The sequence below is a fragment of the Gavialis gangeticus genome, unplaced genomic scaffold (genome assembly GCF_001723915.1).
Source record: "Gavialis gangeticus isolate Ggan-Ray unplaced genomic scaffold, GavGan_comp1, whole genome shotgun sequence".
Lineage (NCBI taxonomy): Eukaryota > Metazoa > Chordata > Crocodylia > Gavialidae > Gavialis > Gavialis gangeticus.
In genome coordinates this window covers 72641218-72654563 of record NW_017729022.1, presented here as the reverse complement: position 1 = coordinate 72654563, position 13346 = coordinate 72641218, and the positions used below count along the sequence as shown (strand labels likewise).

Below are 13346 nucleotides of genomic sequence, written 5' to 3'. Positions count from 1 at the left end.
TACAGACCAGAGTTTGAGTTTTGCTATACTTGTATTTCCCTTCAAATAGATCCAAATACATGATAATTATAAAATCCATCACAAGATGACATTGCTATACATTTAAAGTTTTGCATAGTTTAGAGTTGTACCAATTTTTGTAAGTCTTCTGTTCACATTGGGTTCATGTACAGCTAACCTGCTAATCTTACTTATATTTCAGGTAGTCACAATTCATGCTTCTCAATCCGTTTTTCTTGCCTTTACACTGTATCTGTGTACAATTTCATCTACAAACAAATTGAATTGCCATCCCTGCATAAGTCTCTTAGACGTGCCTCCTTCTATATAAATTGAAACATTGCCAGGGATGTCTAGCTTTTACTCAAGATAAATATGATTAACAGAGCCAATAATTTTCCACCTCCAGCCCCATCTGTTACCTGCTTTCTCAGTACTGTGGACAATATCACCATTCTGTATAGCTCAGGTAGTTTTCTTTGTCCGGATCTAACTCTAGGTCTTGCAGATTCTTTTACATAACATTTCTAAGATACAGGTTTTCCAGTTCATCCATGCAGCTACACCTTTCATCCAGTGGAATCTATACATCAGCTCCTTTGCCATCTCATCAAATGTATCCTGTTTGCCTTGTATTTTGAAGTCCTAGAGTGGTCACCTCTTACACCTTTTTGAGATGTTGACTTTTATCTCTTAGCAGCCCATGATGCCAGCTTTCACAGCACTTGTGCAGATGTGTTAGAAAATCAAACACCTTGTGTTTGTGGTAGAAAAATGAAACGCTATCTATACTTTAAAAAAAAAGAAAAATTGCAGGTGGAATATTAGTTTCAACTTGTTAGGCTTGAATATTAACAATACACCTTGATCTTGATTCTCTTTGGTGGCATTTATACATGTGCTTTACTGCAGAGTTAACTAGCTCAACAGTAAAGGATCAATGTCTATAAGTTGTGCAGTGGTATTAGACCATAGTAAACTAATTAACTGTGCCGTAGGATAGTACTACCCAACACAAGTACTAATGCATTATGGGAGGGATACAGGTCAAAAACTATTTTATGACTAAAGCAATAGTTTTCCACCAAAAAATAAAGATTTAATCCTACAAATAGAGCATTAGCAGGCAACAGGAAACATTACATGTTGATGTTTAAATGACTATCGCTTGAAATCACAGACATGTAATCTGTATAAAGCGCTAGGGTTTTGTATATCATTTGAGATTAAATCTTGCAACTGTCAGTTACCTTATTTTTCCTCTTGTTTCAGTGACACAGGAACAAAACCTCCAGAGAGTGGCATCTTTGGATTTATGATTAACATTTCAGCACTTTTAGGTATGCTTAGTGTATTTGGTCTGAACAGATTAGAGAACCTGGGGTACCTGTACACGTGCTGGGAGGCTGCTCCTACACACTGCCGGTTGTAGTACATTGGAGAAGACTTAATTAATTGAGTGGGCCGGAGTGTGCTAATTAGTGTGTTGCAGCCAGCCTCCGCGTCTTACGTATCAGTTTCCCTGTGCTTCAAAATGGTGGCAGGGGTGCTTTTACTAAAGCTCATCTGAGAACCTTTAGTTAAAGCACCCCTGCTGCCATTTTGAAGTGCAGGGACACTGCTACATGAGATGCTGCAATGCTTTAATTAGACTGCCTCTTGGAGCCGCTCTAATTAAAGATCCCCCTCCTCATGAAAGCATGTGTAAAAATGCTTCTGGAGTTAAAATGGGATGCCTGAAAGATGTTGGTTCCTCTTCTACCAGGCCCACCAAAATACTGCTGAAAGGCCACTCCACAAGTGGTAACAACAGCCAGAGTGGGAACTACAGGATATGATCAGTGGATCAGTGAGAGTAGACAGTGGGCCAGTTCTCCTGTCTCCTAAAGTCACTTAATCCATGCAAAACACTTTTGATACAACTGCAAAGGTGAACAGAAGAAAACTGTCAGCTACCAAAACTCTGGCTCAGGGGTAGGCAACGTTTTTTGGCCGGAGTGCCAAAAAAACCACTGTTCACCTTGGAAGCTGCCAGAGTGCCAGCATGCCAGAAAGCCAAAATGAGGGCGGGGGGAGGGGAGGAGGAGGGGTACGTGGCATGACACACTGCATATTAGTATATTTAATAACCATAAATGTGGCCTTTGTTGTTGTGTATTCCTTTTTTGTTGAGCACGTTGCAGTGAGAGAGGGAGAAAAAAGAGACAAATAAGAGAAAGAGGAGAGAGAGAAAGAGAGAGAAAGTAAAAGGAGAGCAGAGAGAGAACCAGACACATGCACATGCACATGCACACAGAGAACCACGTGCACAAACACGGAGAACCAGAACACACCCAGAACAGAGACATGCACACACACACATCCAGGACCAGACACGTGTGTGCAGACAAAGGCAGAGGCAGACAAACACACAGAACCAGATGTGTGGACACATGGAGCCAGGCTCCTGGGCCACTAGACCAAGTTTGACCCAACAATGCCCTGGTCCTGCCAGACCCCCTGTGCTTCCCCAGGGAGCTAGTCCCCAGGCTGCAGTGCAGCTGGCCAAGGCCCTGGCCTGGAGCCTGCCCATCAGCCCAACCACCCACCCACCCTGCACAGCTAAGCCCACAAAAGGTGCAGTGCTCCTGGCAAGAGGCAGCACCAGCCTCATCCTGGTGGGGGGCTGGGCCAGGGCTGGGCTCGGAGCGGGTGGGAGTTAGGTGGGCTCAGCTGCAAGCCCTGCTGCAAACATCCTGGGCTCTATAGGTTTGCAGCAGATGCCTAGAGCCCAGGCTGGCGGTGGCGTGCTGAACAAAATGGTCTCATGTGCCGTGCTCGGCACGCATGCCAAGGGTTGCTGACCCCTGCTCTGGCTGAATAGCTGCGCTTCCTGGATATCACTGGCATAAGGGGAAGAAGGTTGGGTGTGGGTTCAGTGGTGTCAAGGAATGATGAAGTGAACCTTGATTATGCCTGGTCCCCAACTGACTCTGTGACTTGACACAACCTTCTAATATCATACTTCCTCTAAAGGCCTGTGAGCAGAAGCAAGTTGACTGTGTATGGAGATTGTTTGTAACAGCAGTGCCACAAATGTTATATGGTTTGTTCTTTCGTGTGAACAAACTGTTATAGTGCTACTCTTCAAAGGGTCACATTTGTAGCATGTTGTGAGACTTCCGTTATAAGCAATCCTCTGATGCAGTCAATTTTCCTGTAGAGACCAGTCTCTGAGGGCACATCCCCACAAGCGCGCATGTGCGTTTCCCTGGGGACAACCAGCTGTGGCCCATATTTGTGCCACTGCTTGTTGTCCCCAGGGAACACACCTATATATGCACTCTAGCACTTGGCAAATTGCTCTGGGTGGGGTAGGGGAGACTGGGGCCAGCACCTGGGTGAACTGGGCGTGCAGAGTTAATAACAATTTCTAACAATGTAATTGGGCATGTTTTTTTTTTTCTGTTCACATCCAGTAAAGTATGGGCTAGTCAAGACGTCAGTTTAAAAGCAGCATAGATCCCAGAGGTATCTCTCAGCTCAGAACAAATGCCAAATCCCCTGATTTACTGCTCATAGCTCTGTCATAACCTTTCCTGATGTGGAATGCTTACATGTCAACATTACCTGCTTCTGAAATCCTGATGATAATGGGATGGGAATGGCCCCCTGTCCTAAACTGCTTCAAAGCTATCTAAAGAAGCAATAGGGTAGTATCTGAAATAAAGAATTTAAATATTCCCCATCCTCATCCCAGTTGAATTACAGAAGATGCATCTCAGTATATAATGTTTTTAAGTTAATTTTTTTTCATATGCTATTTCTTCACAGAAAATGTTAAATATAACAGAATTACATGATTATTGAATAAAAGGTGTATTTTTCTGTTTTAGGTGCAGTTACAATGTACATCAGATATTTAATAGTAGAGAAGCAAAAAGAGTCATCAGATTTTGTTGGTTCTTTATTTAACTTAATTACATTATGCATTGGACTGCTAGGCTGTATTGGAATGGGCATTGTTGCAACTTTTCAGGTATGGTACAATTTTCATCATTAATCAAGCTTAAACATTTTCACAGTAAAAAAACCACAAGATTATAAAAGTATGTGTTTAATACACAACCGTGGGCAATGGGCATCAGGAGAAAGTGTTCTTTTTTACTCTCACCTTCATATTAGCTTCATCCAATGTCAGGTTTAAATTAGATATTTTTTACAGTGCACTAAATTGATTAAGAGGTACCGTTTTTGGCAAAGTTTTCTAAACCAGCAAAAGTTATAGTATAAAAGCAGTTATAACTGATAAAAGTGCTTATCTGGGAATCAAAATAAGTTATGTTAGAAAACAACACTTTCTTGCCAATATAAGCAACGTGTACACAAACTACCAGGATAGCTATACTGGGAAACATTTTCTAATGTAGTCTAGGCCAAATACAAAGTGGGTGCTATCACCACCAATCTGAAAATTGTCAGCCCATCATTTAATGTCTGAAGAAGAGAGGGAAGCAAACAAATTGTCTGATAAAAACATGAAAATTGTTGTTTAATTAAAGCCCTTTTATATTGGGAGAAGTGTAAAAAAAGGACTAGTGTAAATGGGGTGGGGGATGGGAGAGGAAGATTAAGACGACAGTGTTTAAAATGAAATGTAAGGAAGAAAGAAAACATTTAAATAGAAATAATCGTACTACTAACTGTTTCAGTGAAAAAGTATCTGGCAAGACAGACTGTATCTGAGACTGACTAAGCCCATTGGAAAGAGCGAGAATAATTGCACAGAGCCCCTCAATTCAGGGACAACTTGAGTTCCAGAGCCAAGTGGCAAACGGCATTTTATGAGAAATTATTACTTTAAGATTTGTGAAATTGAATTTAAGAAGCAGTTACTTAAGCTCTTATCTTTCAGGCCTCGCCTATATTGGTACTTTGCTGACAGCACCATAGTTGTTAGCAAAGTTGGGAGACCTAGTAAATACAAGGGTCCTATGGCTGCAGCCTTTTTAGAGACTATTAGTTGAGTTTCTTCTTTAAAATTGCAATGACAACAGGAAAAGTGCATCAGTCAGTCTACAGAATATTTTGAAGTATACCTTTATGTTTAAGGCATGCTCACCATGGCCTAGATTCAGCAAAGCATATAGGCATCTGCTTACATAATAGGTCTTGTGTGCTGGAATACTGGCTCAGTCTATGCTAGAGGATCTGCTGCTACTTTAAATATGGATGCAGCAATCCAGCATCAGGGCCTTCTGGTGCAAGTAGGAGTTTTTCTGTCACCGGAGCTACACAAGCACCCCTGAATAACAGAAGCTCTGCTGGCACAATCTGCCTTCTACTGGAATACCTAGCTGCATTCCCACTGCGGTTTGTTGCTCGAGCTACACAACATACCCAGGGAAGCTCTTTTGATAGTATTTTGTAATACAGACAAGGGTTTAGAGACATGCTTAAGTACCTTGCTTTCTGAGTAGAAACGGACTTGAGCGCATGATTTATTCCATGTTTTGCTGAACTGGGGCCTATAGGAACAAACAAGAACATATAGCTTAGGGAGATATCTGAAGGAAGATGCATTAGGCACAGAACTTTTGCAACTACTATGGCTGAGCTAGGTTGAACTGCAGCTTGTGTGAGCTAGTATCTTTGGCTTATGAAAGGAAGTCTTATTTTCAGAATACCCGTGCAGAATTTTTTTTGTTTCGTAAACCAATCACTGATCAAAAGCAAAACAATTTGAACTGTAAATAAGCAACTAAAATAATGCCATTTTTCTGCCCATTTCTCTTCCTTTTAAAAAAGAAAATAGGCTGTTTCCTGAGCTTAAAGGTACTTAGCCATGTTGAGTAGCTACAGTCTTTTTATTCAGAAAGAGAACACAGCCAGTCCATTTACAAAATTAAAATCACCTTGAAAATGCGTTAAGGTGTCTAAAAGTATATTGCAAGTGTAATGTGCTGCTGATCAATTTCTTATCATTTAACTAATACTGTGCAGGATGCAGCAGACTTTGACCTGAGCTGCAAACTCAGGATTTATTATGCTGTTCAGGTTGTTGGAGGTGAGGGCAAAGTTTTTACATATTCTAGGATTGTTGGGTAGAATAGAATTGTTGGCAAGGAAACCTGGCTGTGGTACCAAGAGGATTTCTGGAACCAATGGACATTGTGAAGTCTGGATAGCCCTTTGCAGTTTGAACCCCATGATCTCTCCATCTTCCCTCTTAGTCTTCCTCAAAGCCTTTATTTCTCAAACATCTTAGCTGCAAATATTTTGAAGTCTTGAACCAGAAATAGCCCCTTCCATTTATATTGCCCACAGTCCTACTAGTGCTCTTCATGCTGGTAAGATGCTGGGTGTACTTCTTGTGGTCCTCTGCTCCTTTCTCTCAGTATGTTGGAGGCAAGTGGAGAAAGAAGAACCAATTGCAAGAAACACTTCAAGAGCAGACTTGGCAATAACAGTGCAATATCAAGAGCTCTCATCACTGCAGGGAAGGGATTGAAAATGTAAGATGGTAAGCAGCATGACCTGGCAGAGAGGTTGATATCTTGGAAAAAGGGAGGATAGAAATACTTCAGCAAAAAAGTACAAGTGCTTTCTAGGTGTACACTTTTTCTAGCACTTGTCCTTGACCAAAGGAAAAGGAAAAATGTAGATCCCTGCCTATTATTATCCATGTTTTATTTTAAAACTCTTTCTCCAATTCTTGGAAGCTTTCCAAAAAAAGAAAATTCTTTATATGGTTTTGAGATCTTATAGGAAAGTTTAAATAGTGTTCTCACTTATTTTACCATTTTTAATACAACAGTATCTGGAAACACCAAAGACCGGGGCTCTGTTATTCTTTATGCTGTATAGACACATAGTAAGATTAGCCCCTGCCTCAGAGTTTAACAGTCTAAACAAAGAAGGAATGTTTTCATCCCTGTTTCACAGATGGGGGACTGAGGCACAGAGAGATTAAGTGACTTTATCCAAGGCCACACAAAAAAATCTAATAGAGAGTTCAGAACTCAACCCAGATCTCTTGAGGCCTAGTCCAGTACCTTAATCATAAGTCTGTCTTTTCTCTAAGATTTTTTTCTCATTTGATGGCGGCAAGGCTGCTACTGAGGTCTCATTATTGCTTTACTTTTCTTTTCTCTGTGCTGGATAGAGGAAGTATTACTCAGAACTGTGTGTGAACACTGAGAAAAATAACTAATATATAAAGCATCTAAATTTAATCATTTCTCCCAAATCCTCTTTAGCTTGAGAAACACATTCTAAGCTACAGTACAAACACCACTGAGAGGTGCAAAAGGCCATCCAAACCAAGTGTTCTACAGTCATTGCTATATTTCTGTATTAGTGCTTCTGCAAACCTAGTATAAAATCCAGTAGATTCAGTCCCAAGGGGGAAGAACCATGGGATGTTAGACAGTGTTTTTAAATTTTCCCTAGGATGTCACGTAACTTGCTGCATGTTAACAATAACTTGCCAAAAGCCTGAGCCAAATAGTGTGTTTAAATAATCTGCACTAGCTTTGATTTCACCTCCAAAATCAGGACAGCTGAACTTTTCATTTATTAGCATAACCATCATAGTACAGTAAAGTTTTTAACATTTTGCAGCCATTTTCACCCTTGTCTGAATTAGCTGTCATAAGCTTTTATTTATTTAATTTGTTTGCATACATACTGAGTCAATAATCCATTGTTTGCAAGTTTCCTTGCATAAACTCATATGACCATATATTCTGTAGTTTTTACATATTGACTACAGATAATTTCTCATGTGGAGTAAAGGAAATCATTTTAAGGAGGCACAAAGGTAGAAAACTATTTTTGTTAGAATGGATGGAGAACGATGTCATCTTTCTGTTTTGCCACAATATTAGGTGACTTCAATTTCTGCAGCACTGTGCTTATAAAATAGCTTAACAACCATAACTGTATGTAGGGAAAGAACAAAAGAGGGTAATGAGGGTAGGCAAGTAGAAGGAGCTGAGAAACAGAAAAACTAAGGCTTGGGAGAAAATGTATGGAGGATTTAAAAAAAAACAAGGAATTCAATTTGGCATAAAATAGATGATGGGTTATTTTCAGGCTAAAAGACACATCTTTTCCTCCCTTTCCTCCACTTCCTTACAGTGGTGTCTTCCTTTGTTAATTTTACCTTGCGGAAGTAGGGATGGTTGATGCTTTGCAAGAAAACACTTACACACTAGATTTGGCATTGTTTATCACTTAAAAAACCCCTGTGCTACTATTGGATTTGGTTCATAGATGGCAAAAGAAAAAAAATCACTACTATAGTGGTTAAGATCACCTTTCACTGGTTCCACATAATAAAAATCATCTGCATCAGAAAACAAAACCAAGGAGAAAAATAGGAAACAGAAATAAAAATAGTGTGTGGTCAGGAAAATAAAACTTTGACATACAGCACAAAGAGGGAACCCCATCACAAGGTATTGTGATTCTTGCCTGACTCCCTCTCCCATATTATTTCTTGTTAGTTTATGCTTTCATCTTTTAATTTCTCTTTCCTCCATATTTTCTCCCCCAAATTTTGACTTTTCATAAATTCATACAAGACATAGTAAGGACTCCATTTCTGCAGTGCAGAAATTTCTAAACACCCTTGTTTGCCAAAGATTGGATAGAAATCATGGATTCACAGCACTTTGCAGGACTGGGGCTTAACATTCTGAGATGTATGTGAGTTGAACAGCATCAGCACTTGGCTTTTGTATCTTTTTGGGACACCCGGGTAGAAAGTGCCCTGTATATTTATCCCCATATTACTCATGGGAAAATTGAGGCACAAAGAAACTGTGGTTTGCTTAGAGTCAAAAGATCAATGGCATAGCTAAAATGAGAAACTAGGTCTCATGAATGCTCAGTCTAGTGCACTAACCAATGGATTATGGTTAGGGACCTATCTAAATCATGGTTTTGCAGAAACTACGAAAAACAGCATTGTCCATGATCATTGGAAAATCTGACATTGGCTGTGATTTTCTACAAAATCAACCAAAAAACCCCAGTAGTGACACAGACTGAATGGAAGTGCCCTCCGCTGATTAGCAGTGAGGGGTGAGGCAAAAAAACATGGTAGTAATACCGACTGAGTGAAGGCGCCCTCCGGCAATCAATGGCGAGGGGCAGGGCCACTGCAAAATGCCCTCAAAATCAGCTCTGCACATCACAACCAGGCCATGAAAAACCCTCTGTCTTGCCACAACTTGTGCAGGCCCCTAACTATGGTGCAACATTAATTTATTTAGAAAATTCATATAAAGTATTTTATGTTGAGTATTTCTTGTTTCTTTGTTTTACCTTTCCTGAACATTTATTTTTTCCCTGGTTACTGAACTGAACCTGCACGTAAATGGTACAGTAGAGCTGAAAGACTCCTAGACATCACTTCATTTTCTCTCAGTGCAAATTTCTACATGTTTTATAGAAAACCTTAACTGTAAAGTGTCACACGTGTTAAATGTTTTATGATTTGCTTTCATCTACACAGAGCTCATGACATTTGTTTTGAATTTTTGATTAGCAAAATGACTTGTAGAAAGTTAACTTTTTAAATTCTGTTCTGATACAGAACAACATTGTGTAGAAAGCATGATTTTAATGGCATTTCTCTTGAATGCTCATTAAACCAGGCAGAAAGGATAAGAGAGCTAGCAATGTCCCCTAAAAGCAAAAGATTTTCTGTGGAAGTGAACAGTAGCGATAAGTCAGGTGGTGGTTGTCTATTTATATCACACTGGGGTTAAAAAGTGAAAAACAATTACTAGTGTGAAATTCAGAGAAAACTGACCATTGAACATGATGAAGAAACTCCTCAATGTGATGAAGAATTAGGCAAAGCAAAAATCTTAGTTGTGGATTTGAGCATCTCAGACATTGCCTCTAGATAAAAGGAATACTTATTTTTGGATAGCATGCTTTCTTCTTCTTAGAAAACTGGCAAAATGTTAGAGCCTTTTGTAGGTATTGATGGGTTCTGGGGAGGCTGAGTGGGAGCAGGAGAAAGAAATGAGATCAGAAAAGTAGAGCATGGGTAGCAATGCTTACTATTACATTTGCTTAACAGTTTCCACACTGTGTTGTTTTCATATACACATGAAGGGGTGTGGAGTGGGATGGTGGGGAAAAGACACGAAAGGGAAAAAAGATAAGAATCAAAGAGGAAACACACAGGCACCATAATGGGGAGCATGATTTAAAAATATGAACAGAGGACAAAGAGGAGAGGTGGAGAAATGGAGAGAAAGAAGTAAAACAAAAGATAGCTAAAACAGCTCAAGGAAAAGAAACCATTATAAGGCAGAAAAGGGAGAAAATGACTCCATATTATGAAGGGAAAGAAGTTGTACCTGTGTTGTAGACATAGTACTTAACTTGCCAGCATCTTTAAATTGACACTTCTATGAAATAGGTTTACAACTATGGGATGGACAAAGGTACATTTTAACAGCTTGAGAAGGGGACAAGGAGCTGCTGCTCCAGATCAGGAGGCAGCTATTAACTGTAACTGCTACATGTGCATAATCCTGCAGCTATATAGGTATAGCAAAACTGCTCAAACTTTAACCTTGGTTAAATCGAGGGTCAAAGAGCAATTTAGTTCACTTGTATCACTACAAGCTAATGCACACAAGTCGCAGCATAGGAGCTGTTGCCGGATCTAGAGCACTGGCTCTCCCTCCTTTTTTTCAAAGTGCTATAAATATACCTTTATCCACATGCTATTACTGACAAAACTGCCTGTTCTTTTCTCATCTGTATTATGAAATATTTCCTGCAAATGTTGTATCCCTTCTCAGTAAGAGAGACAGTGTAATCTAGTGGACAGGACTCTGACCAGTTCTCTATTCCAAGCTCTGTAACGAACCTTTGGGAAAGTCACTTCCCCTCTCTGCTCTCCTGTTGCTCTGTCACCCTAGATCAGTCTGGCGTGTTTAGACTGTAAGCTCTTAGGAGCAGGGACTGTGTCCGACTGTGTGTTTGTACAGTGCCTGGCACAATGGGGCTTCAGTCTTACAGTGGGTCCTCATGCTTTACTGCAATACAATGTGTAACTGTTGTGCTGATTATGTTTCTAGGAGCTAGCTGTTCCCAGCGTCCATGATGGAGGAGCTCTTATGGCTTTTGGTGCTGGTGTGGTATATATTACACTTCAGTCTATCATCTCTTACAAATCATATCCACAATGGAGCAGCTGCTGTATATGTTATATACGGATAAGCATCTCTGTAGTGTCATGCATAGCTGTCATTCCCAGTATCCTTTTTTGTGTTTCACAGCGTTTTATCTTTACATATTAAATGTTCTTCCTCTGGTGTTAAAGCACTACTAAAAAGGATAAAGACTAAGCTAGCTTATTTTGCCTGGGACTCCCTTTTGATTTACACTGTATACAAGTTGCATGGTTAGCAAGTGGGTAGCATCCGTAACATGAATGGCTGCTGCCAGACCTTACCAGCTGCTGTCTCTTTGCTAAACGCAAAGTTGCTATTACTTGCTCCCCTGCTACCTAGATGCAAGATGCAGCAATAAACACTTACACTGCATGCTCCCTCAGGCTAACTATGCTTTCTGTTCCTTCTTGATCCTGGTGTAAAATTACATCGGTACACAAAATTATATAAATTACACTAGGCTGTGCAATAGTCTGCTCATGGCCTAGGTTTCATGCTCATTTTCTGTGCATTTGGTAGTGAGGGAAGGAAGGAGAGAAGAGGAATTTCTATTTTAAAGGAAAGCTGGTCCATAAAAATACAAAATAATTCAGAAAGCAGGTACAAAAGGTTATCCTGTACTAAGTATCACACTGCGAGCCATTTATACCAAAGGTCCATGCATATCACTTCTCTTTGACCCATGAAGCAGCATCCATTAGAGAGTTATTTTGACTGCAGAAGGGAGCTGAGCCCCATTTTGTTCTCTAACTGAAAAGGCAAGCAGCCACCCACCTAAACTGTCTCCTGGATAAATGCCATAAGCCAGGGGTGCTCAATCCTCAGCCTGTGGGGCAGATTTGGTCCTTAAGGCTCACCCAGGGGTCCAAAAAATTGGCAGCAGGAGAGTGGTTGGCAGCATTCATTGCCGTACCCTAACTGCCAAATTTCTGGACCCTTGGGTGAGCCCTTGCAGGCAGATAGCATGGCCCTGCATGCTAAATCAGGCTTGCTGGGCTGGGGTGGCACAGGGCCCAATCTCGGTGCATGGGGCTGGGGCACAGGACCACAGCCAGGCAAGATCTGCATGTGTGGGGCTTGACCCAGGCAGCGCAAGGTGGGTTCTGGGCACGTGGAGCCTGAACCTATGCAGGATTCAGCCCATGGACTAGCTCTGCATCAGTCATCCAGCCCACAGCCTGAAAGTTTGAGCACCACTGCCATAAGCAATTCTGGATGGTTACCAAGGGGAGCAAAATAATAAGAAAAGGTTAAAACCTTAAGTTTGTTCTTTTGTCATCATAGTATCTAAGCTATGAAAGGCAAAAGGTCAGGTTTTTTCCTTGGTGCTCATAGTCAACCATCTTCTTAAAGACTAGTCAGCTAGGTATTTTTAAAACCCTTGTCACCATAGTGTATGCAATAGCATTCAACAATAGCATTCAACAACTGAACAGACATACATTTCAGTAGATAGGATATGTCCCCTGGGCACTGTAATTTACAACTTGTCTAGCTCATAGTGCAGAAAACTCTTAGCTCACCCATGATTTAACCCATACCAAAACACTAGTTATTGCCAGTCTTGCTTTTTGATTCACAACTTTTCTATTTAATGGCAGTAAATATTTACAGAATGCTGTATAACCTACAACACTGTAATAATGCTATAAAATATGTCTAGATACTTACCTTCTCATGTCAATGTATTTCATAGAATGGTTTAGATTATAATGATTTGTAATAGTTTTGCCCACAAGAAGAGGTCAGAAAACTAGTTGTCTGGGTATATATTAATGTTTGGTTTATTATGACAGTAATACAATAGAGAAACTAAAAAAGGCCAAAGTAGAAAAAAAATAATATTCCCATATTGCAAAATCCATCTATTGCTGACTATATGATTTTGCTTCTCCTATAGCAGCAGCAGGCTTCATGAGAAAAAGGAACTTTGTTGAGAATTTCCTGTCAAAAAACTGAAAACATTTCTTTTATATTAAATTTAGTGTTTTATCACAATAAAAATCAGCTGTTATATAAAGAAAAGTATTTCTTTAAGAGTGTTAGTGAGCTAACTGTTCTATTCATGTATTCAATAGGCATGTTACAATATAAACTCATTAGTACTAACAACTACTAGATTTATCACAAAAAGACCCCCCCCCCCCAAAAAAAAAAAAA

General features: G+C 40.1%; 1 protein-coding gene across 1 annotated transcript in view; it reads left to right on the top strand.

The window, feature by feature from the left end:
• The first annotated feature begins 1249 nt into the window (after window positions 1-1249).
• The window catches only part of DRAM1 (DNA damage regulated autophagy modulator 1), an 18233-nt gene continuing 6136 nt past the window's right edge, over window positions 1250-13346 (top strand). Inside the window, exons 1-3 of the mRNA XM_019515371.1 lie at window positions 1250-1340; window positions 3876-4018; window positions 11091-11268. Of these exons, the coding sequence (XP_019370916.1) occupies window positions 1316-1340; window positions 3876-4018; window positions 11091-11268 (346 nt within the window). The 5' untranslated portion in view covers window positions 1250-1315. The remainder of the gene's footprint in view (window positions 1341-3875; window positions 4019-11090; window positions 11269-13346) is intronic.